The sequence below is a fragment of the Micrasema longulum genome, unplaced genomic scaffold (assembly GCF_059751315.1).
Source record: "Micrasema longulum isolate JH-2025_06_02 unplaced genomic scaffold, ASM5975131v1 h1tg000487l, whole genome shotgun sequence".
Taxonomy (NCBI): domain Eukaryota; kingdom Metazoa; phylum Arthropoda; class Insecta; order Trichoptera; family Brachycentridae; genus Micrasema; species Micrasema longulum.
Window position 1 is genome coordinate 239341 of NW_028277684.1, and position 26541 is coordinate 265881.

The 26541-nt window shown below is 30.1% G+C and overlaps 2 protein-coding genes across 2 annotated transcripts in view; both read right to left on the reverse strand.

Moving 5' to 3' along the window:
- The window catches only part of LOC148281177 (uncharacterized), a 197633-nt gene that overhangs the window by 52183 nt on the left and 118909 nt on the right, over window positions 1–26541 (reverse strand). The gene's annotated exons all lie outside the window — the stretch shown is intronic.
- LOC148281178 (uncharacterized) overlaps window positions 1–26541 on the reverse strand; it is a 189995-nt gene that overhangs the window by 40992 nt on the left and 122462 nt on the right. Inside the window, exon 2 of the mRNA XM_088227124.1 lies at window positions 14699–14861. Within this exon, the coding sequence (XP_088083250.1) occupies window positions 14699–14861 (163 nt within the window). The remainder of the gene's footprint in view (window positions 1–14698; window positions 14862–26541) is intronic.

Genomic DNA, 26541 nt, shown 5'->3' on the forward strand with positions numbered 1-26541 from the left:
TCTTTTTTGTACACGCTTATATGACGCGTAATTAATATATGAATCATGTTACAATTGCATTGATATATTTTGATAAGAAATTCTTAAAAATAGAAATATTGTATAATAATACATTTATGTTTATATAAATTTCGGCATAATATTTCAATCATATTTTAAAATTAAAATGAACAGCAACCTGTTATAATATTATTGATATTTTTTCGACAACAATTATCTAAATTTACAAAACTATAAGGCTTCATTAATTATCTCACAATACATACTTGTATGTCAATAAATACTTGTTTTGTTATATTTTCCCCGAAATTCAAATATAAATACCTAAATTCCCCATTACCTTTTAAACACTTAGCCTCACCCTTAACCAATGGTTTTTCCCTCAATTACGATTAATGTGCATGCTATAGTTCATAAGATTATTTTTATTTTCTACTCAAGTACCTTGAATTATATAACTATATAAGGACATTCAATCCAAATAATCTTCACATTCGTTTGAAAATGCCCTAATAAGGCGAAACAATTGTCACGAAATTTTTATTTTTATATTTTAAAAAATAAAATAAAGTGTTCAGTAGACTCAAATCAGTGTTCGATTTCTAATTATTAGTTTAAATATGGAGTTCTACAAAATAAACACCCAATCAATCAATAATAATAATGTTTGGATAATTTATATAGCGCCATTTTTGTGAAAATCACCTCAAGGGCACTGTACCATACATTCCGATTATAATATTTTTAACGAATCCATTAATCAAATAGTCGATTAGGTACTCTCTGTAATAACGGTAAGCGTTCGATCTTAATTGAATTTAATTGGGAACTTCGCAGGATTTGTTTAAGATTGATGATAATGTAAGAAAATAATATAAAGTAACCAGTTTATTTTGATTGGTAAGGATTAAGGGTTTTTTTAATCAATCAAAGTTAAAATTCTACGCCTTATTCTCTTTTAAAGTAAATATACCCATGTAATAAACCGAATATATATTAATAATGAAATATACAAACGTCTTTATTCAGGTAGCTATTAAATATCTTACTGACGTTTTAGTATTAATCATTACTTCCCTTTTCGCACCTTGTGGTGCATATGGCTCTGCGTTTGTGAACCAAATAATAACAAGTATTTCGATTATCTGTTACATGACGGTAAAGTTATCAGTTCTAAGATTCAGGTGCCTTTCCAGGAACAATGAAGTATTGTAGTTTAAACGAATTTTAAAACCAAAATTTTACATGCATCTTGCCAAGAATTGAATCCAGGACCTCAAAAATGGTAACCGAAAGCGCCAACTCCTGCAAAAAGAGCCGGATTTACCTCCACTCGATTCCCTTTTCAGGATTTTGACCTGAGAGCAGCCATTTAGTCGAAAACAGTCGTTCAGGGCTCTGGCTCTATTACTATATTCTATTCGTATCTTTTATCTGCTCTTCTGGACACAGAAAGAAATTACAAAGAAAGTTTAATTCTCTTTTAGAATTTTACACACTAAAAAGTTTGGTATATATCAGAGGCGAACCGTGAAGAGAAGCGATTTTGCGCAGCTTACGATTATATTTGACTATCCATAATAATGTAACACGGTAACTTTATTTAAAGAAAAAACTAACAAATAATTACTATTTCTAATAAATCATTGCCACCACTTGTATTTTTTTCCAAATATAAATAAAAATATTAACAAAACGGGCCCAGCGCCAGAAATGAGCCAAGGAACTAGCCGATTATTCTAATTTATTTCTTCATACAAAAAGTATACTATATTTTAAACATCTTAAACCCAACGGTGGGATTTTTCTCCTAGAGCAAATTTGCAGATTACACAAATTCTTTGAAGATTCTCGATTTGGAAAACAGTATTTCGAACATTATTTACTAAGGACTATTTTTATTTAAGATGACACTTTTGACGTATGACTCAACACATGTGGCGCTCGACGCGGCCGTTTTTGGAATTATTCATTTCTAGAACAAATTATGGCTGATTTGTTCATCTTCATTTCAATCGTAATGATAATACCTAATATTGACTGAATTTGTTGTGCTATTTTATGTAAACTTTTATATTAGGTATGTGTTAAATGAATGGATAATATAGCTAAACAATATAATATATCACGAAATTACGTAGTTTGAGTTGATTTCATAGATAAGAGTTATTGTATCACACAGAATCACAGAAAAAATAGCAATTTAAAGTATAAATCACTTACATTATATAATTTGCCTACTATGTAGGTACAAATAAATGATTTTGTTTATGGCTTAACTGTAAATAAATTCACCGTTCGCCATTGTTAAGCATGGTTTTCAATTTTATAAAAAATATTACATTTTCGGACAAAAAATTGCGTAGCATTTAATTTTTAATTCACGATAAAAGAACGAAGGAAAAAATAATTAACTAGATAAATACAAAAGTAGAAAATAAATAATAAAAAAAATCCTTACCTGTTTTCGGAATTTAATACTCAACATCAAGATCGTTCAGTAAGTGAAGGTAAGTCGCACGTCTTAATTGAAATAATATTTTTTAGTAATACAGATTTCCGATAAATATTTACTGTCAACCTTCTCGGAAGTCAAACCAGAGATGAAACTTTTACGTCTGTAGGAGTCATCCGAAAATCAATTCTTAGTGTCAGCTGACCTACAATCGTATTAAAGACACTGCAGAAATGAAATCACACATTTCTTGTATGTAAGCAATCAATGACCAAATCACCTAATTTAGTAATGTCAGATTATTGTTTACTTGCGCGGATATCAGCATTATCGATAAAATCGCTGACAGCCAAGGAAGTAGTTCACGAAACCAAGTTCCTATTAGGAAGTAAAGTGAACGCTGGAGTAAAAGTGAAGTAGTTACACCTTTAGTTACATAGCCAGATAACACTGTCAGTCAGTTACAGCATGTAGTTAAGTTTAGTGCTCTGTAACTCAAGTAAAACGTTTACTCAGTTATCCTCTCCGTCACTCTGTTTATACATGCAATAAACACTATCACTGTTTTCTTCTGTCACCTCCAACTTAGTAGGAGCTCTCATGCTTTCCTCGTCTTTATTATTAGATATATTATTTTTTTGTATAAAGGGATTTAAAGTTATTTTAATTGTCTACCCATTATTATTAAAAAATCTCAACTCACTCTTTTATGCGCCTGAACTACTGAGCTCAATAAAATTAAATATCCCAACTAGAAACCTCAGACAAAACTTACTCTTTCGTACCGATAACCATAGAACTAACTATGGTTTTTATTCCCCTATGCCCAGAATTCTTAGATCTGCCAACAAACATACCAGTCTTGATTTCTTTGATTACAAGTTGTCTTCTTTCAAACGATCACTGAATCAAATTCAGTTATAAACACTTCTCTCCCGTTTCCACTCCTACCAAGTCTACTATATACTATTGTGTCTTTCTACTTTCCGTTATAATAATTTTCTATGTATAAATATGTCCTTAAAAATGCCCATTGGGCTTATATATAAATAAATAAATAATAAAATAAATATTACTTAAAAAACAAAGTTCGTCATTTTGTGGGACACAATAAAATACGTAGCTGCCTTCAAAATGTGTTTCAAAATCAGTCAGTTTTCAGCGTAATAAATACGTAATAAAATATCGTGAAATCATCTTACACATTTAAATCGTCCAATTATATTTTTTTTTGTCAAAAAATAAATATTTGCGTTCTTACGATAACCAAAAATTTAATTTTTTAGGGCTATTTTCCACGAGCTGCAAGAAACTCAGTTTTAGAAATTAGGAGTCAAGGTGAGGTAGAGTGGGATTCGAACCATGGACCTTTGGGCCGTGAGTCCAGACACTAGCCTCGGGACCATAACCCGATTCAAGATTTTATACATTTATAAGGCGAAACGGTAATATAAAGTGATGAAATATAAGTACTCGAATGAAATTAAAAAAAAGCGTGATTTTATTGACATAAAAATATACGCGTAATTTAATTAATATTTTTCGTTTTGAATTCCCAACCTAATCGGCTCAATGGCTCAATTTAAATCCCGCGTGACTGTAGTATTAATTATCTCCATCCTGCTATCCTGATGCAGCTGGGTATGAAGTACCAGGCAAGCATGAGACCTCGGGGACTAATGCACCGTCCCGCCATTTGGCTCATCATCAATCAGGATACTCGTGACGCCATTCCCTGGGATTATGGGACGCTACTCCCGATTAGTAACGCTCGACTAATTGCCACTTAAGAAAAAAAGAAAATTACCTGTTTAGAAAAGTACCCCGAGTCATCGGAGTTCAGAGAAATAAAAATTAAGTAAGGAAAGTGATTTAATTTGCTTTTTTTTTCCCTTGTTGTATTTTTTTGAATTTTTCGGTACAAAGCGTATGAATTTTATTCAAATATTAAAAAAAAAAACACAAATGTTAATATGAGAATTTTCGTAAGAAAGTTGCATGCCTTTGCAAACAGTATGAGAATTTAACGTTTGTAGATTGTTGTGATATTAAAAGGAAACGCGGTGTCTCTTTTTTTCATACAAACGTATTCTTGTATTTTCTCCTTGGATTGTGGCACTAGACCAATGTATTTTATACACTATAGGTATTTATTATTGGCGTATATATTTTTGTTTTGCTATTTGCTTGGTAAATTCTTTCTTGTGGAAGCTAGGACCATGCAAAAACCCAAAAAGGGTCCAGTTTTACCTGCTGTCTTCGGACGCACGGTATACAAATATAATAAAAAAAATTGAAAACGGAAAAAAAATATTTTCTCAAAGAAAAAAAAAACAGATCGATTCAGTTTTGTTCAAATGGGGTGCGGAAAACGGGACAGTCAATCATCGATTTTGTTCGGGCGAAAATTGAAAAACGGAAAAAATACCCATACCGAAAATTTAAATTTGGTACACTTTCTCGAAAAAAAAATCAAGTTTTGTTCAAATGAGGTGCGGAAAACGGGACAGTCAATCGTTGATTTTAGTTGGACAAAATTAGTATTTTTCGCACAGTATCTAAGAGACATTTGCGAGAGAGTGAAAGAAAAACAATGTTTACTAATTGAAGCGGGTGTGATTTATTTGAATGAATTATTTCACCTGAATACAAGGTAACGGCAACGCAACGCTAGAAAAACTATTTTATATTTTTATTTTTATATATTTTTTTTAACCAGTTACACATTATTTACATACTACAGAGTGCGTACAGAGGTCACATAAACAAGTAAATGACGGTCCATAAACCCTGTATGCATAGATTTATATTCGCTTGTTTAAAATGTTCTCTATCTCTGTTGTGATGTGTTTAGCTTTATGACTCCCCAGTTGATGAGATCCAGTCTTTGTCTACAAAAATTTAAACACATTCGAAATACTGTCAAAATATCAATAATATTAAATCAGATATTCAGAACTAGATAAAAATGGTTTAAAAAAATATTTTTTTGCAAGTAAGAAAATATAGTAAAATAATGTAATTAAAATTAAACAAGAGCCATTTACTTGGATACATTTTAAATATAGGAAAAAAATATAAACACACATATAAAAAGTGTATGCTCATAAATGTAATCAAAACGAGGTAAAAAATAAAACAAAGTATATCGAAAATCTCAATTCATATTTTTTATTTATTTTATTTTTATTTATTAATAAAACATATAAGACATGAATATCATGATATTATATTCCCAGGAGTTGTACGAGAAAACTCATTTGGGACGGTACATAAAAAAATAGTACATTTCTTGTAACAATACATAGTATACATTTAAACAATAAAAATTTTAACAAATTTTAACAATCTATGAACTTAATATTAAAAAAGGAAAGAAAACATTTAAACAATCTGTGAACTTAATATTAAAGAAGAAAATAAAAACATTCAAACAATCTGTGAACTTAATATTAAAAAAGAAAAGAAAAACATTTAAACATTCTGTGAAATTAATATTAAAAAAGAAAATAAAAACATTTAAACATTCTGTGAACTTAATATTAAAAAAAGAAAAGAAAAACATTTAAACCTAAAACACAATTTATAGACTATTCACAGAAACTGAGCTAAAAACTATCACTTTCAAAAAGATTCAAGAAATAGGTCTTCATTTCTGGTCTTTGAGATTTACCACTCGACATTTCATTTTTAAGGTCATCAGGCAGTTTATTAAATTGTATACGACCAATGTATTCCAGAGACCTTTTGCCGAACTTCGTGGAACAAAATTTAGAAATGTGAAGATTTTTTGCATGTCGTGTATTATAGTTGTGAATTTCATGATTAAATGTAAGTATAAATTTGTGTGAGCAGAAAAGTTTATGATGTTTGAAATAGTGTTAGTGATGTCATACAGTGCCATTACCTTGAAAGGAAGTATTTTTGTGTTACGATAAATATCCTTGACATGGAAATCCCATTTCAAACCAAGAATGCTTCTCAGAGCTAGGTTTTGAAGAACTTGAATCTCAGAAATCTGGTTTTTGTTAGCGAAACCCCAAATACAGCATAAATAGCATATCTATATAAAAAATTGAAATAATAAGAAAATTAAAGTACCCGTAAAAATGAAGATCTAAAAAATGTAAATAAAATAAGAAAGAAATAAAAGAAAAGGTTAACCTAAGAAAATAACAAAAATGTATTAAATAAGAGATAAAAAACGATTTACATAAATAATAAATCAATGTAGGAACGTTCTGTCCACTTTCGTATAAAAACATAATTTATGAAGAACATTTTTAATTCGCATTGAATAACGGGTCATTAAATGACAGGTCATAAACCCTTATATTCCCTTCTCTAAAATGTTCTTAATCTCTGTTGTATTATGTTAGTGGTATTTCTGATTAAAATAATGTGGATGTTTTATTTTATTATGGATTTCAACAGATATTACATAGCATGAAGCAGATATAAGTTAACAATACTAGAACCAATGAGGAATTCCACTGTTTTATATATTGTTTTCTATTAGCGTACTATTTAACCATACAAAAATATATATACTTTATTTTTTTGTGTGTTATTTACAAAACTATGATTTTTTAAAGTTACATTTATCAAATACCGCGCCAAATGACTGTAATCAGTGTGTCACTTTTCAGTAGTGACGTCATGAAACGGTTGGTGTTCTTACTTTCACTGACTTGACAAGAATCTATGGAATTTGCTTTGATTACTTCATTTAGTTGATCGTAATTTGCTCATTTCTATGTTATGGTTGGTTTTACGAACGCTCCGATTAAGAAAAACCTAGAAAGTTGACATAATCTCTGGTTGAAATGTAAAATTATACAAATTATACTCTTTTTTTCTATGGTCAAAACGTTCCTTACAAGGTGCGGAGGCTTTAAGCGGAAACCGGAAATACTACACGTCGATATATAGAGTGACGTCATTATTTACAATTTTAAAATGAGTACTATTTTCAACATTTTTTATTTATTTTTGCGTGCGTTTTTGAGAAATTTCATCCTATTCCAATTTTTTTAAATATTCACGTGTACACGAAAACATTTTTATAATTTAATTCCGGGTTGGGCTGGAATTCCTCTTTATAAGATTTTACTGTTGATCTTATGAAGGAAAGAGTTTACATAATTGTTAACAATATTTTGAAGATAGGCTGGATTTTTTCTCTTAGGAGTTACTTATATCTAAATTTGTTTCAATTGAGAGAGAAAACATTTAAAGAAGGGAATATTCCTCCTAAGGGGTATTCAGAGTTGTAGATAATGTACATTCGAGTAGTTTTTAATCGCGAATATCGATGTTCTTCTGTTCAGTATTCAGCTTAAAGCTATAGTATTACGGGATATTACTATACTGACATCGTTTGTATTAACGGATCATAAAGAAAATACGATAAAGAATTCCCTTGGTTCTCGGGAAAACATTGACTTGCAGTTTTTGCAAAAACATATTAAATTCGAAAACGAGTTTATAAATTATTTATATAAAGTCTAACGCATTTTCGATCCTGCGTCAGTACGAACATAATGATTGATGGCAGAAAATTAATTTGGACTGAAATAGTGTGTTGTGGCCCTTAAGAAATTGCCTTGAAATTCGGATAAACATTTTTAGTTTTCTTTCACAAGTAAAGGCTTTCAAGGGAATTTGTATTTTCGTAACTTAAAATCGATAGAAATTAAGACCATGAATGTTGAGAACTTAAAATAAATATAATAATAAATAAATATAATATCAGTGCTAGGACCAATATTGTTCATTATATATATAAACGACATCACACAGATAATAAAGCACTGCAAAGTACGACTAATTGCAGATGATACCCTTATATATATAGCGGGAGAAAACTATGAAGACTCAATTAATAAATTGAATGAAGATCTACAGAACATATCGTCATGGCTAAAGATAAATAAATTGAAATTAAATGTTAGTAAAACAAAATATATGGAAATAGGTAATAAAGCACATGGCATAACAATGAATGTAAATATTGATGGTAAAATTATTGAAAGGGTTGATGAAATGAAATACTTAGGAATTATTCTTGACTCCAGATTAAATTTAACATCACACTTTGAATATATACATAAGAAAATTTCAAAAAAGATTTTCTTCCTAGGAAGAATTCGAAAAAAAATAAATAAAAAGAGTGCAGAACTTATATACAAAACAATAATTGCCCCTCATTGGGACTATTGCTCTACTATATTATATTTAGCTAACGAGGGAGACATCAACAAGTTTGAAATACTACAAAATAGAGCAATGAGAATTATACTGAAAAAAAGCAAATGTAATAGTGTTGGAAAAATGAGAAAACAATTGAACTGGATAGGAATAAAGAAAAGACTATTGTATAATGTATTTGTATTTATATATAAAGTGTTTAATAATCTCATGCCAAAGTATTTTATAAGTGAAATTATATTAAATAGAAATGTACATACATATAGGACAAGAAATAGAAATAGGATAAGACTACCACTTAAGAAAAAAACAAAATCACAAAATAGCTTAATGTATAAAGGGTTAAAACTGTATGATGAGATGCCTGAAAGTATGAAGAATGAAAGAAAACTTACGGATTTAAAAAAAAAATGTTATGTTTATTGTAATAATGTAGTTATGTAAGAAGTATTTGTTATAATTGTAAATATATTAGTTAATATACAATGTAATATTAACTAACTTAAGTAAATAAATAAAAAAAAATAAGTCATTATATATTTCTAAGTTCAAAAATCAATATTGCAAAAACTCATGGACCGTGTACCACTTTGTGCTTTGATGCTCAAAATCCCCTGACTCTGTCAAACCAAATCATTGAAAGAGTCGAAACTTTCGAATACCTGGGAGTACATGTTACAGAAAATGGCAATTTTCAAATGTAACTGGGAGTGCGGCTAGAAGTAGCAGGCGCCACGTTCAACGGTATGAAGGTTGTCCGTAGATCAGATATTTACTCAGTCAAAACCAAATGCTGCCTTTATAACGCCTGCATAGCACTAATTTTCCTCCACTGATGCAAATCGTGGTACCTCACTAGGGCTCAAAACAGCAAAATACTGGGTTTTAAAAAAAGGGGTCTCAGAAGAATCTTGGGTGTGAGTTAGTTTGACTTTGTGAGGAATGAAGTAATCAAAGAACGGACGCAGTAAACTCCAGTGACAACTGTCGTCAAGTGGAGGCGAAACAGTTGGCTAGTTCATATACTGCGAATGCCTCCTGATGACCTTAATCGCACTTGCCTACTTTACAAGCCATCAGGTTCTCGACGTCCTGGGCGTTCACTGCTGACTTTTTGCCGGCAGTTTATAACAAAACTACGGGACTCGAACCTGACGAGGGAAGACGCACATCATCTGGCAGCCGATGAAGATGCATGGATGTTTTTTGTGAACACCATATGCTCCAACTAAACATGGAAATGATGATGATATGTGCAAAGTATGAATATCACACGAATTATTCACAGAGACACCTCTCCTTTACCGCACCGAGAGCGTGCTATATTTTGTAAGACCACATAAAGCTCTCAAGGACAAAGACAACCTTTTTAAGAGAGGAATTAAGGACTGGATTTTCCTCAGCGGGAGGGATTTGAGTGGGAATCTCCTTGATGATTTTTCAGATATATGACCTTCTTTTTATTTTTCTCTCCTTTTTCATTAAACTTAAACTAAATGTTTGAATTTGTTGTTTATTATATTGATGTGCCGTGTATTATTTTTTCTGATCCCACATAATATCAGTTATGATGAACTCATATGTTTGTTTTAAAACATTATTACCTTAGGCATTCATTTAAACATACACGAATTTTAAGATTTTTTTCTCTCATACCTTCTTGTACCTAACAAACAAAAATTTTGGCTAGTTAGTTGGCCTTGGAGCGAATGATTATAATATGCGAGGCAAGTTTTCTACATATTTCATTAAAATGAAATAAATGTGACTTCATAAACATGTATTCGTAGATAATATGACATTTCAAATTAATTTTGTCAGTTGATTATCAATTTGAGACCCATTGTTTACAAAAAAAAATAACGGTTTATAATTTCTAAAGTATAACAGTCTAAAAAACATTAAAAATACTTTTTTTTTTCAAATGATTCCTTTGGTACAAACATAATAAATAATGTTTTTTCACTGAAAAGATAATAATATATTTGTGGTTTTTTGTATCAACTAAATTAATTCAGATCTAAAAGAGTCAATATAAATATTTTTTTGCATGTGATAAACTATGGATGAAAGCCGAGTGAACGCGGTTGAAATTTGATCTCTTAGGCGAATATGTGGGAAATCTATGTATGACAGGGTTACTAATGATGAAATCAGGCGAGAGTGTAAATCTGGGTCAAGTATAACTGATACGATTAAAAAAGGGTCTCTGAGATGGTTTGGTCATGTAGAACGAATGGACGACAAAAGAATAGTAAAACAAGTATATATAGCAAAAATGAATGGTAACATGAGACGAAAACGACCAAGGGAAACGTGGCATGATCAGATAAATAAAAATCTTAAGTCTAGTCATGTCAAAAAATGACAGAACCAAAAGACATTTATATTAAGATGTATGAAAGTGGAAGAAGCTAGGAATATATGCCAGGATAGACGTGTGTGGCTGTCCGTTCTCTCTGCCTACCCCTACGTGGAAAAAGCATCATGTTAGTAATTGTAGTATTGATAAACTAACTACTTATTTGTAAATATAACGGTTTTTGATGAACGTAAGTAAATAAAAAAAACGCAAAAAGACAAAAAAAAATTTTTTAATTAAACAAAAAAGAGGTGAAAAAGATGACCTACGCTGACAAAAAATGGTTGACAATACTCATCTCAACTTATGAGTAATGTTTCTGGAATCCTTTTGAAAAATGTCGGTATTTTGCGGGGATGAAAACGAAATAACATTTTGATATAAACCCGCCGAGACCCCATTGAAGAAAAGTCGATGAGTCACGACTTATTTATTAAGTAAGGGAAAATAACTCAGCTTTTTGGCAGCATCGTGTAGCAGACTTGCCCCCGAAGTTTATGGTTCATTTGGTATTCATGTTATTCAGACAAAATCCAAATACATTCGAAATGAATAAGTGTATCTGCAAATAAACGATCTGAAATTTTGTATTCATTTTTTAGCCGTCATTGATAAAGTTCACAAATCGACAAGGTGTAAAACGGAAATTTACGATGAAAATTTAACCCAGTCATCGTAACAATAATTTAGTTCCCTTTAAAAAGAATTCATTCAGTTTTATATTATGAATGTGTGATAAAAATGTATTTCAATAAAGACGTGAATCTTTTTGAGAATGGAATATGGAAGACTAGGTATTACGGGGCTAGGCATTCATGTCATTCGCTGATTTAAGTGATCGCTTTACAAACTGTGTAACATTAAACAATTTTATAATTATATTACAACAGAGATGAAGAACATTTTAAAGAAGGCAATATAGATGTCTAGGCATCTACAGGGCTTATGACCTGTCATTGGCTGGTTTAAGTGGCCACTTTACACACTGTGTAACATTCACCATTCTGCCCATATTTGAACATCTATATTACTTCAATTCTTTCATCTGTTGATGTTTGTGAAGTTATAAAGCTGAAACCTTTATTTATGCGGGTGAGATTCATCTAATTGAACTATTTCACCTACACACCAGGCAACGCCTGAAATTTTTGTTTTTTCAATTTCTATACTTTTTCATGGACCAGGTGTCTCACCCGCATAAATAAAGGTTTCAGCTTTATAACTTCACAAACATCAACAGATGAAAGAATTGAAGTAATATAGATTTTCAAATATGGGCAGAATGGTGAATGTTACACAGTGTGTAAAGTGGCCACTTAAACCAGTCAATGACAGGTCATAAGCTCTGTAGATGCCTAGACATCTATATTGCCTTCTTCAAATTGTTCTTCAGCTCTGTTGTAATATGATGTAAACAGCTCCCCAGGGAGTTGAATCCAGTCCTCGTCTACAAAAATTTGGACAAACTCAATTTTATAATTAACATAATAATTTTATAAAAAAATAATGATGAAAGCGTATCGAAGTTAAAGCATTTACAGAGCTTAAAACCTATCATTGGCAGATTAAAGTGGCCACTTTACAATTTCTTTATTTCTTCTTTGTTTTGATGCTCGTAAAGTTAACCTTTTTGATTCGGGTGCGATTCATCTGACAAAATGATTTCACCTTCATACTAGCCAACGCCTGAAAATATTTTTTTTAAACGTACGCCTTGGACTAGTTGATTTAACCAATAATATTTTGAGTTTCTTCACAAAAATCTACACGCTGAAGTACTGAAGATATATGATTCTTTGAAAAAATGTAAAACTGTGAATGTCATAAAAAGTTTAAAAAAGCCACTTAGACTAGCCACTGGCTCGTCATAACCCCTTTAAATGTCTAAACTTTCATATTTCCTTATCATGCATTTTCTTCATTTGTGTCGTAATATGTTCATCTTAACAACTCCCTGGAGTGCAATAAAATTTTATTTTGTTTGAGCAATAACAATATTTAAAATACTTGTTTCTTAAATTTATCATTTGCCAGCCTTTCGATGACTTGGCCTGACATAGGCCAGGTGACGATGAGCATCTAGACACCAAATTGTCCAGAGTGAATTTTTTAAACCCACTTATGTAAAACATCTATTTTGAAAATCAAAAATGATTTGAGGGCCGTTGACTTAGTCATCAATAATAACGGAATGATCGGTACATTTCTGATTGCAGAGCTTCTAGGAAGAATATATTAATAATAGGTTTACGTGTATTTGGTGGTACTTCACAGGATAAAAAATGCATTCAGATGTTAAAAAAATAGTGCAAGGAAGCAGCCTTGTTGCAATTCAGTGGTGACTCCAAATCAGTATGTGACGTCTTCGTTAATTTTATGCGACAAACATCTTTAAAATGTTGTTATTGTTTGAACGTTCAAATATAAAAATCTTTTTAACTTGAGTACATAATAAAAAGCTTGGTAAATATGATATGCTTTCTGCTCCGAGTATTGATTTTGTGGCAAATTCGAATTTCATAAAAATGTTCACGTTACTTTATCTTAAAAGAGGAATAACGTCATATGTCTATCACTGTCAGGTTTAACTTATTTGACACTTATATTAAATAAGTCATTCTCTAAATTCCTTTTGCAAAGCAATATATACTAAATAAAGTAACAATAATAAAACTTGGCAATGAAAATGTCCGCTTAGATATTTAGAAAATGAATTTAATTAGTCTATCTGAAACCCCGTATTAAAAATGAAAAATTGTACAAAAACTAATAACCATTTCATTCATAATTTTTTTTCTTTACAATTTTTTGGTTTTTTTGTAAAAAAATCTTTATTCGAAAAGAATCTTAAGATCATATATTTTCATTTAGATAAATTTGAAAATATTAGCTAAAATACTTATCATACGAGTATTCCGTTATCTATAAGGCTTTGGTGCTTTAAAAGCGATCTAAGTAATATTTTATATTTTAATTTACGTATAGGTTGTTTATTACAAATTATTTGAGACAGAAGCCCCAACTTTAGGGGACTAAAAGGTGTTAAGTTGGGACGAGCAATTAATTGACACGGGCACATGAGTATATCATCACAAATTTAATTCAAAATCAAAACCCTAATAATAATATTTAATAAACAAAATGTATGACACATAAATATTATAAACAGTAAACTCAAACATTTAGAAAATTATTAGTAGTTTCCCACTCAAATCCCTCCCACTAAGGAAAATCCAGTTCTAAACTCCTTTCTTGAAAATGGTTTTCGTCCTAGATGCCTTATTGCGATATTTTAAAATATTTAACACTTTCGATGCGGAGAGATGTCTCTGAGCAAAAGGCATACGGGTTTTAGGTATGACATAGTTCGTGATCTGGGACAATCTTGTACGAACATTTTGCTGAGATCTCTCCTTATTGTTCGACAAGAAGTGTGTAAGTGCTTCTTTTAGGTACAGTGAAGGTAAAATGATAATTATTTAGCTCCAGGTATCGATTCAACACATTGAAATACTAGTTTTAATTCGTAGCAATGATCACGAGAACATATTTGCATCGAAATAAAAAAAAAGAGATATGGTGGTGATGGATCTAGTTGAAATCCTCATATATGAGGTTTTCAAGAACCAGGTAGTAAAATATTATGTTTGGAATATTTTGAGAAGACTTACTTGGATAATTCAGAAGTTTCTTCCGTGAGCGTGGTGTCACGTAGAACTCCCATAACACAAGTCACGCTATTTGTACCGGGGGGCGAGCGTGATGCCAGCGTCTCTACGGAGTTAGATGCTGTGGGTTCTGAAGCCAGGGCATAGGAAGCAGAAAATAAAAATCCTGTAAAAGAAAAAGAAGACACGTGATTAATTTCAATGATACTATTAGGTAGCGTACGACTGACTAAAAATATACGAGAGTTGCATCATTATTTACCTAGCTTACAAGGTTTATGTACACATCAAAGAGATAATTATTAAAATAAAATAAATAAAACAACTTTGTTTTTAACCACTATTTTTTTTATTATTATTTTTTTCCACCGACTGGTTTCAAAGCAAACAAGCTTCTTCGTCAAGGTTAACGTAACTAATGAATTATTTCCTATTTTATTTTTATCGTGTCAACTAAATACTTCACGTGGATACTATCAAGTCTTTTTTTCCTTACAAGGGTGGTAATTTGATATTGATATTTTCGAAGCTAGACAGTAGAGGACTTAAAAAAAGATTAGTTTATTTGGTTATTAATTATTTTTTTCTTATTACAAATCGCTTTTTGAATTTCTAAGATTTCTAAGTTGCCTAACGTTAATATTTTATTTTCAACATGAAGTAATTTTAATCCAGTATCTTTATTGAAGTTACGATTATTTTCTATCAGATGGTTTGCGAATTTAGAAAAATTACTATTATTTAAGTACCTTAAGTGTTCTTTTACTCTAATTTAAAAGTTTCTATTAGTTTTTATAATGTTTATTGAATCGCAATCATTACAATTTAATTGGTATATCCCAGATTATATTAATATATTTATGAACTTTGTCTTTGTGATTTTTTAATAATGTTCAGGTGGGTTTGCTTTATTTTCTGTGGGAGTAGAATATTAATAATTATTTAAAAGTCTTCGTTTTTGTTTTTAATTTAATATTTTATCAATTAAGTTATTATTATATCCATTATTATAAGCAATCAGTTTGACTTGATTTATTGGGTCCACGTTTAGTATTTAGTTGACATGATAAAAATAAAATAGGAAATAATTTATTAGTTACGTAAACCTTGTCGAAAGAGCTTGTTTGCTTTGAAACCGGTCGGTGGAAAAAAAAGAAAAAAAAAATGGTTGTTAAAAACAAAGTTGTTTTATTTATTTTATAATAATAAATAACCATAAGTTAGTGCTTCAAATATAAAATTTATACATTTGTTAATACTTTAATATTTCTAAAGTAAAAATGTTTTGAGTATGTCCGAATGTTTTCAGACTGGCTGGATTTCCTCTCTAGCGAGTTATGTAGATCTAAGCTTGTTGCAATGGAAAGGGAAAACATTTTTGAGACGGAAATATAGAAGTCTAGGCATTTACAGGGCTTATGACTTATCATTGGCTGGTTTATTGTTGGCTGGCTATATTTTTATATAGTGTGTAAAGTGGTCACTTTAACCTCCCTAATCTGTTAACTCCTAACTATTGAGAAGTAAAAGAGCTGAAACATTTATAATGTGGTTAAATTTCCTTCGGTTGAATCGATCCACCTACTAGGCAACACCTGAAAATAATTTTCCATTTTTTAAACGTCTTCTTTTACCAGTTAGTTAATTCAACAATGTTTTGAGTATGTCTGAATGCTTCCAGACTGGGCGGATTTCTTGCCTAAGTCGTAAGCCCTGTAAATGCCTAGACTTACATATTCCCTTCTCAAAAAGGTTTTCTCTCTCTTTTGCAACAATTAAGGACTTCTAAAGTAACTTTATAAAATAAGCTTCAGAAAAACTTAATAAAGTTGTGTTTATGATATGAAAGGTATGGCCTGTTTTAGAAGCTTCTTTGCATTTGCTCTAATGACGAGGAAACCACAAAAAATTTACTCTGAAAATGCGGATTGTCGTTATTTGTCAAAAGACGTTTTCTAGTAGTAATTTAAAACCTGTTAAAAATGAGAAAATTTAAAAATTTACTTCAGTAAATCATTAAAACAATGACTATTTTTTTTAATTTCATGCATTATTACTAGATTTAACTTAAATATAAATAATATAGGTACACATAAATAAATTATAAACACAAAAACGTAATGTCCAAAACAGTCTGAAAATTTTGTTAATTATCTCTGTAGGATTTTACGTATATTCTTACATGTAAAATTATTTAAAATAAAGTATATCTTTAAGTATCCCCGGCATGAATAACCCCAGTGAGATCGCATTATTACTAATCGTGGAAATACGTGGAAAAAAAACTGCCGTATAAAACATTGTGGCAGAGTCTACAGTCAATCCTGCGTAATCCCATATATCAGCGAATAAAGACATGATATTTTTTTATTGGTTCTTGATTCCCACCATCCATAGTTTATTCATGTTGATTTTATCATCATAATTTCTTTTCCATAGTGTGGCATAGGGCACTGCATTGATACACCGACCGCAGTATATCTTGATATTTTTTGTTGTAAAGTGTAAAAGGAACGGAAAAATGGTATGTCTTATGCTTAAAACGCTTGTCCAAAAACTATTCCAGTAAAAAAACAAATTTTATATCGGAAATCAAACTCGAGACCTCTTGTTTGGTAAGCAAACGCATTGACTATTTTTATCTTTAAAAATTACATAATCAAGTTGTTTTAATTAAATCCGTGGTTGCTCATCTTATCTTTCAACAAATAATTTCATATAACTTGGAGATGTATCGAGATTTGGGGTAAATAACAAAACGCAACCCTTTCAGGACTTCTAAGGGCTGGAAGGGTCCATTTCATAACTAAGGGAAGTTTTTCAGGGCATAAAAGAAGTTCGAAAACCGTCTGAGGAATACGCATAACCTTTTACCCCAAACTTTAACCCTCCTTTCTTTTTTGACACCAGCCTTAAGTCCATATTACATGAATTGCAAAACTAGTCGAAAAATATTCAGATGATGACTAACTCAAAAGGAATTTACAAAATAACCGCCAGGTGCATTATCTTCATTCAATTACATTGTAATATTTGAGGAACTTGTTGATGCTAATGATAGTCTTTGAACTAGTTAACAGTTTCTTTTGATCATTTATAATTAAGTTGTTTTTTTTAATTCAGAAGTAAAATACAAACATGTAATTTAATAATAAAAATTTATCTTAAAAAAAAACAAATTTTATGGTTATTTTTGTTTAGATAGAAATCAGATCAAAAAGATCGAATTTTGAAAACACAAATCGGTGATGGTTTATATACAAATCAATTGATGGCCTCTATGGAGTTATGTGTAGAAATTCACAAATCACAAAAGCAAACAAAAACAAAAAACAATAATTTTTATGCGCAAATGCAAAATTTTAAGTTACAATTAAGTCCTAATTTTGATTAAATTTTTCAATTTGATTTTAAGTAACTCAACTGTGAAACTAATTTGAAAATCAAAAAAAAGGCGGCCATGATACTTTTAAAATTCTCATTAAAGTCAATCAATTTGTAGGCTCAAGAATTTGTTCATTTTCTCATTGATAATCTGCCTTCGCATTGCTTACTGGACATTAGAGTGGTTTGATTTCTAATTTTTTGGAAATTGAAAACGGCCCTATGTGGAAAAGACTGTTTTAGTTTAGGTATTTTAACGTTTTTTTGGCAGTATAACAAAAAAAATTTTTTGGGTAAGAATTAATTTTTTTTTTTTTTTTTAGTATTTATTGCAAAGGTAAAACATAAACCAATTAGATGCAATTTTTTTATTGATAATATGTATTGAGCAGCTTCAGAAAATTGTTTTGTTATAGGTTAAAAAAAAAACATCAAAATTCAAGTTGACGGTTATTACTAGTGTTTAAACACTGGCATTAATTTTTTTATTTTTTGCTATTTTTTTATTAAACCTGTTTCTTTTTTGGTATCTGCAGACAGAAACTGACGCTTTCGTAACTATTTTTACAATTCGTGTGGCTTGACTGTGACAGGAAAACCCCGTGGTGGAAGGTAGTATGGCCTCCTTAATAATCTATGTGTCTCCTATTGCTTCTGAAATCATTTTATAGGTAAATTTTTCAGTCATTCGAGGCTCTTGCAGATTTTTTTTTTAAGTCGAATTTTCATAATCTGTTGTACAAATATCACATTCTAGAAATTCGAATATTCGAATACTTGTTGCAAGTGTAGTCCGTTTTATTTTGCAGGCTCTCGGAATTCTCCTGAAAACTATTTTTTCTTACGTGTTTTCTCTTGTCAGCTAGCACTGATAAAGTAACATTCTCAGGATATGAAGTAAGTCTTTTTTAAACTGAGTCATAATAATTTAATTAAATAATAGTCTTTAATGTTACTTAAATCTCGGATGGATTATTGTGATTTATGTTATGATTCCAATTTGCGGTTGTAGAACCACCTACAGTGCCAAATTTTTCTAGGGGTTATCTTTCACAGAATTTAATTGCAATGTCCAAAGTTGATAATTTTATAATGTCCATTAATTAAAGCTGATCAAAGCTTACGCCTTTCTTATTAATGACTTCAGGTAGTTTGCATTCTATTGAGGTGAATAAAACTATAGGCAGCTTCTCGCCATATAACAATTTTTCTATTTCTCCCGTGAACTCTATGAGCCCAATTGTAGTTCCATCTAAATTTACAAAAATATGACAATGTGGAACATTATTGGCATGTGACTGGCACATAAACCACTGTTCCATTGAATCCAATCGCAACCAGCTTTGTGAGAACAACATCAGACCTTATCTTGTTTTTTCCAATTTTTCTAACATTTTTTCAATATACTTGGACTCAAGTTCTTTTTACCAGACCTATGTGTTTTTTCTTTTGATTTTTCTTCCGTTTTTTTTTACTATTATGGTATTGTCTTTACGTTGGTCAAAATATAAATTAACTGGATCAGAATTTTCTACAACTGGCTGAGATAGTAAAGTGGTTCTTGTTTTTGTTCTCTCACGCCGAATTAAAACGCAATCAATGACGTTCGATATGTTGCCATAGTGATAAAAGGCCAACATCTTGAAGTGCAGCTGATACGATAGCTACCCTTGCTTAATTGAAAACGCCATACTTATATCATGTTCTTCAAATAAGAGGTCTTTGAGAACTTAGGATGGGGTTTCAACAATATCCGACTGTATAAAAAAGTCAGAAGTCTTGCTCACATGCTGGTTCCGTTTGCTCGTATTTTTTCTCTTATCATTAACATTTGTTACATTTAACATAACTTAAATTATTGTCTTAAGTGTAAACAATTTATTTGGTGTGTGCACGAGTGTCATACACTAATTTACAAAGAAATTGACAATATGAATGTAAATTCTGTTTGTTTACCCAATAAAATAAATAAATAAATTAATTAAATGATATTGAATTTAATTTTTGGGATTGATGCTAAATATAGTCTTACTTCTTAAAAAAATATTTACACGGTACAGAAATGTTTTCCTTATGTCGTATGTTGGTTTAAATGCCAACATACGTACCAGATTTCGTTTTCACAGGTAGATATCATATTTGGTGGCACATTACAACCAGGCCTGAAAATATGGCAAATCATGTCTTTTCTTAATATTGCAATCGTGCAAAACTGGTTCAAGTTCATTTAATCTCACAATTCACATAGTATTATAGTTATTTATTTACCGGGAACAGCGGTCGCGCATGCTATTCTGACGGCCGCTCGCTCAGTTTAATGCAGTTTTACGAACTGATTTCAGAGGATGAGAGGAAAGGGTCGATTATCAAAGCTAGAGTAATATATTATTTAATAATTGATTATAATTTATGCATATTTTTATTGCAGAAGAACATTAATTTAGTATCCTATTATCCAATCATCTTACCAAAATATGGCTTTTTTCAATGAAAATCTAAATTTCATCCTCCTCGCGGCAAACCTTACCCTTAAAAAATATTTTTTATTTTATTTTTCTCTTATTTTAAATACTATAGAATATCTTTTCCACATAAAGCCATTTTGATAACTTATTTTTTTTTCTCTCCATACAAGATCGATACACCCTACTGGACATGCTTACAAACTTATTTAAAAAGTGGAAAAGAACCGTGTAATACTGCGAGTAAAAGTTCAATTACCTACCCAAAAAAAAACCGTTTTAAAAAATAAACTTTTTTTTAGGTATTAACTAATTTTTGGTTTCGTTTAGTGTAATATGGGCTTTACTGATACAGATACGCCCTGAAAATCTCTGTAATTTATATCTAAGAGTGGTACATTTGTTTGCATAGAAAACGGAGAGTGACAGTTCCAGAAAATAAATAAAGATACCTGTTACATTCGGACATACCCTTTTTTAATAATATTTTCACCGCAAATAAATAAGAGAAAAACTCTCCCCTGATTCTCATAATTTGCTTTATACTGTAGTACGTATGATAAAATGATATCTAGTACATAGGGATATTAAGTGAGTTTTAATTAGCTTGAAAACATACACATTAGCGAAAATTATATATACTCGTATAATGTAACTCAACGTTTGAGGCGAACATAATACTCAGTCAGATGTTTAAATTATAAAATGGTAAAATACAGTATGTATTTCGGTCGATTGAATTATTAAGGTTATTTTTGTTAATTAAAAAAAATATTGTTTGTTCAGAAAAACAACAGCAATACAAAAAAATATTCACAACATTATTAAAAAACATAAAATAAAGCCAAATCAGTTTTCCACATAAAAACAATTACAAAAATCCAGTTCAGTTAGATACTAAAACATGTAGAAGTGCATGTGTGGGAGTTTATGTGTGTTAGGATGCGTGGGTAAGTAAGTGTAGTTTAGGTAGGTATGTGAATATGTGTGTGTGTATATATGGGTGTGAGGGTGGGTTTATGGAAAGGGTGAGTGTGTGAAACCGTTATGAGGTTAATATGAAATATTTATTCAAAGTGAACTTTTAGGAACATACATATTTATTGTGGGTAATTTGAATTCACTTAATAAATATTTGATGAAACATTAAAACATATATATATTTTAATATTGGTTACATGGTAGTTCCTAGCTAACATTAAAAGAGACGGCTGATTTGTCGATGCACATCTTTTTTTTTTTTTTTTTTTTTCTTTCTGTTTATGCCCATGGGGCTTTTATATTATACAAACTATATAAAAAGAAAAAGTTACACATTAAACTTAATTAACATTTTTTCAAATATAAAAATTAAAAAAAAATATTTTTAAAATTTAAAAATAAAGTTACATAGTTAACATAATACACTATTAAGACATAATACATACATTATATTATGTTTATAATATAAGGCATAGTAGGATTCAAATAAAACATAATTATTATTTTTTTTTACACCGGTAAACTAAACTTTAAAGTGAAGTTATCCAAAATTTTTAAAACTGAAAAGGGTTTTATAAACTAAAAATATAAAACATAACACCGGCTAACTTTTAAGCATACATAAATACGATCGAAGATCTTAACAACAATGACATTTATTACACAAATGTATATTTAATTATCCTTATTATTTAGCGTATTTCAAGAATATTTGTGGGTTTAATGTTTTTAATAAATTCTAATTTAATTTTGTTTTATTTTTAATGCATGTACCTACATGCAATGAGATATTTTAATTTAAAAATGCTTAATTAACCTAATTATTACAATTCGACGAAATTCAACTGAATTCATTCAAATCACTGGGATTGCTACCGCCGCACGACCGTTCGATACTTACAAATAAATAAATATGTAATTGTTAACCTCCCAGTAAATGACACAACAAACATGAAAACTGTATTTAATATTAGAATATAAATCTTAGATGTTCATGTCCAATAAATGCACAGCTCACTATAAAAAACACAATTGCAGCCTTCGGAAGCCGATACACGCAGATGTAGGTGTTTGTTCGCCTTAACTTAATTTGCGTTAGCTATTCATCTATATAAACGAACAGAACGGATGTTGATTTTATGCATACATAATACATTTACCAAAACTTCATTCTCATTATTTACCTACTTTAGAATAACCAGTGACTGCTTTTCAGTGGCGAATGGTGATTTTATTTACAGGTAAGCTATAAAAAAGTATCATGTGTTTGTACTTACATTTATTTATTTACTTATTTAATTAGGTAAACAAACAGTATGTACACATGTATCACCAATTTTTTTGTATATTAGTGAAAGAAACTCATGCACACACCAAAAAAAATGTTTACACTTAATACAATCATTTAAATTATGTTCAGTATAATAAATGTAAAAGAAACGAAATGAAAAAATATGTAAATAATAATAAAAATAAAGTTAAATATCTGTTTCTCTCAAAATTTCTATAATTTTTGACCTAAATTTACATACATTGTCACAAACAATATCAGCCTCGGTAAATATATTGTTTTATTGGTCGCATATTCTAGGAATTGTGCTACCTCAGAGACGTGAAAAATCTCAATGTTTAAAGTAATATTGTTCAACATAGAGATAGCCCTTCCAACAGGCATAACCATTCGCAGGTTAGTCTTGTATATTGGAAAGTGAAACAGTCTATGCTGACGCTGTCTAAGGTAATGATCCGGAACATAAAAGCTAATGCTTCGCATAATTTAAGGGTTGAAAAAAGTGCGTAGTTAAATACACATTCCTTCTTGCCTTCAAACTGCTGTAACCGAGCATACCCTGGAGGAACGCAGCGGGATAAAGCCATGGATAATATCCTCACTCCCTTATGTAGAGAAACCGAAGAAATTTCTTCTAAACCCTCTTCACCATAAGAGAGTACTTCAACTCACACGGTCCCCAAATCATCGAGCCACTATCGAGTCTACTTCTTTGTTGAGTTGTTTAGCAGCGTTGGGAGGATCATTACCGCGCTTCTTCTGCAGGTAAAATCACTAAAATGTTTTTCCCAACGCTGGCTGATGCAGCAAACTTCCGTCATCATCACCAAAGTACTTTCGAAACGACCCAAATTTTTACCGGACACGGAGCTATGAGAAGTTATCTATATAGGTTTAAATTAAGGAATGATGACTATTGTCCATGTGATGATATTTCTTCACAGAGTATAGAACATCTGTTATTTCAGTGCCCATTTTTCAGTTTGCAACGCCATAATCTTGAAGCAAAATGAAGGAAAGATGGAATATCCTTAACAGATATCCACACTGTAGTAAAAAGTAGTTATCACGCGCCATTGTTCTTGAACTTTGCAACAATGGTGATTGGACTCATAAAGGTAATAAACCAAAATCAGTGATCGAACATCCCATTTCCAAGACAAACAAAAACTTTTTTTTTTCCGAGTACCTTAGCCTTGTACATGACACGTAAGGCTACTAAATACAGGGGTCCAAATATATTTAATAAAAAAATATGTAAGTAATATATACTATAAATTGATATTTTTTTGTGGTTCTGTGCGATACAACAACTCTCATCCATGAGATTAACTCAAACGATGTAACTTCGTGATATATTATATTATATAGATATATTATTCATGACTTTAATATATAATTCATTAAAAAAATAATAAAAAATTCCACTTTGAATTCAGTCGATATTGGGCATTCAATTAAAATGTCAACAGGCCGAACGTTCTAGTTTTTATAGTGCTGAAAACAGCCGCGTGGAGCGCTATATGTCCTGCAATATTACGTATGAAAGTAATTATGGTCTTATGTCAAAAGTACCATCTTAAAGAAAAATAGTCCTTAAGAAAAAATGTTTGAAATACTGTTTTCCAAATCGAGAATCTTCATATAACTTGTGTGATCTGCAAGTTTAATCTAAAAGAAAAAACCCGCACTGGGGTTAATACATTAAAAATACAGTATACTTATTTGCATGAAAAAATAAGCTGGAATAATCGGCTAGATTCTTGGCTAACCGCAGGCGCTGGGCGCGCTTTATTAAAATTTATATTTATATTAGGATAAAAATACAAACGGTGGAAATGAATTAAAATAAATGTTAATTATTTATTTGTTTTTCTGTAAATAAAGTTACAAAAAAACATTATTGTGGTTGGTAAATTTAATGGTAAGCTGCGCATAATCGCTTCTATACACGGTTTGCACCTGCTGCTTTTATATATTTTTACATATAAATATACTAAAATTAAAAAAAATATGTCATCCTCGTAGTGTTATGGTCAGCGCGTTTGCCTACCATGCAAGAGGTCTCAAGTTTGATTGCCGACATGGTTGATTTGAAATATTTATTAAAAAAGGTGAATAAACACGAGAATATTTTATAGTCTCTGGACTGGTACCCGTAGCGTACGACTGATCATCTTAACTTCATGTTACAAAAAAAATTATCAAGATGCACTGCGGTTGGTTTTCCAATGCAGTGCCATATGCACCATTAAAAAGGGAAAGGGAATGATGATGAAAATGAAAAAAATTACAAATTAAATTGTACTACGCATAATAGTCATTAACTTAAAAAATTAAAAAAAAAATTGAAAGAAAAAAATTTTTGAAATTGTTTTTAATAATTGGCTATAAAAATGTTTTTCAAAAAGTTTTACAATTAATAATAATGACTTTTTTTTTATTTTTAGAAAAAATGTTAATAAAACATGTTTTAATACCATAACAGCAAAAGATACATATATATTCACTTTTTTTATTGTTATAAGATTCATCAGGATAATTTAATATATCATATATGACTTAACAGTAGAGATCATTTAAATAAAAACAAATTATTACACTATTTGTAAAATAATAATTAATATTAACTAAAGTATAAGGGGCGAGAACTTTTTTCTAATGAATTAAATTGTTAAAAATTACAAATTAATTCAGAGAGCAAACATTTAATTGCGTTGTTCCAAGGTTGTTCAATGATCTCCCACAAACCATCATTAACATGAAAGATTTTCAAATGAAAAAAAAAAGAACTGAAAAAATATCTTCTAAATATTTGAACTTAAATAGTGCCTGTTAGTTAATTAGTTTGTATAATATAAAAACAATAAAGTAAAATAAACCTGTCATTAAAAAAAAAAAAAATGTCCCACTGAAAAGTCTTTAGACTAGTAGGGTAACAAATTGTTATATATATTTGAAAATATCAAATAAACGCTGCTCTGCAGCATCGAAACTGAAAAAAAATTGAAGTAAATAATAAATATCTGATATTTTAATACTCAAATAAAATTAAAAGGAAATACAAAACTGGAGTACCAAAAGTAGAGATATAAAGATTATGTGCATAATAGACATAAAGCCTGTTTATAAAACATAATTTAATTCAATGTTTGGTTTTTAAAGTCCACGAATCTTGCTCATTAAAATATTTTATTTTATGCTACACGCATATAATAAAATCAAAATTACCCATAATGTTGTATTATATTATCATATTTAATCATAAAGTTATGCGGAGCCTGTAATGAAAAACAAAATATCTTTCTATTAAACTTCACGACGATTCGAATAAATAAAATGTTTTGAAATGGCGTAGGAGAGTCGTAATGGATGTAAATTTTCAGAGACATTAATGTTTTGACATCTCATTTATGAACATTAATATGGTTGAGGGAGGCGAGACTTGGCTAAGGGCGAGAAATAAGCACGAACGAATGGATGAAATGTGTTAAAGGAAATTGACACAGTCAGTTTTTTCGGTAGATATAATGATGTTTAAAAATAAAAAGTTTTGTTTTCAGTCAAAGCGAAAAATTCATTTACTCACAGAACATAAGTTTTCATGTATTTCATCATGAAATGGTTTTTGCAGTTTTACGATTTAATTTTTCTTGCTAATATTTAAGGAATATGAAATAATAAAAAACCTCTTCAGGGAATTTTGCACGTGTTAATTTTTACATGAC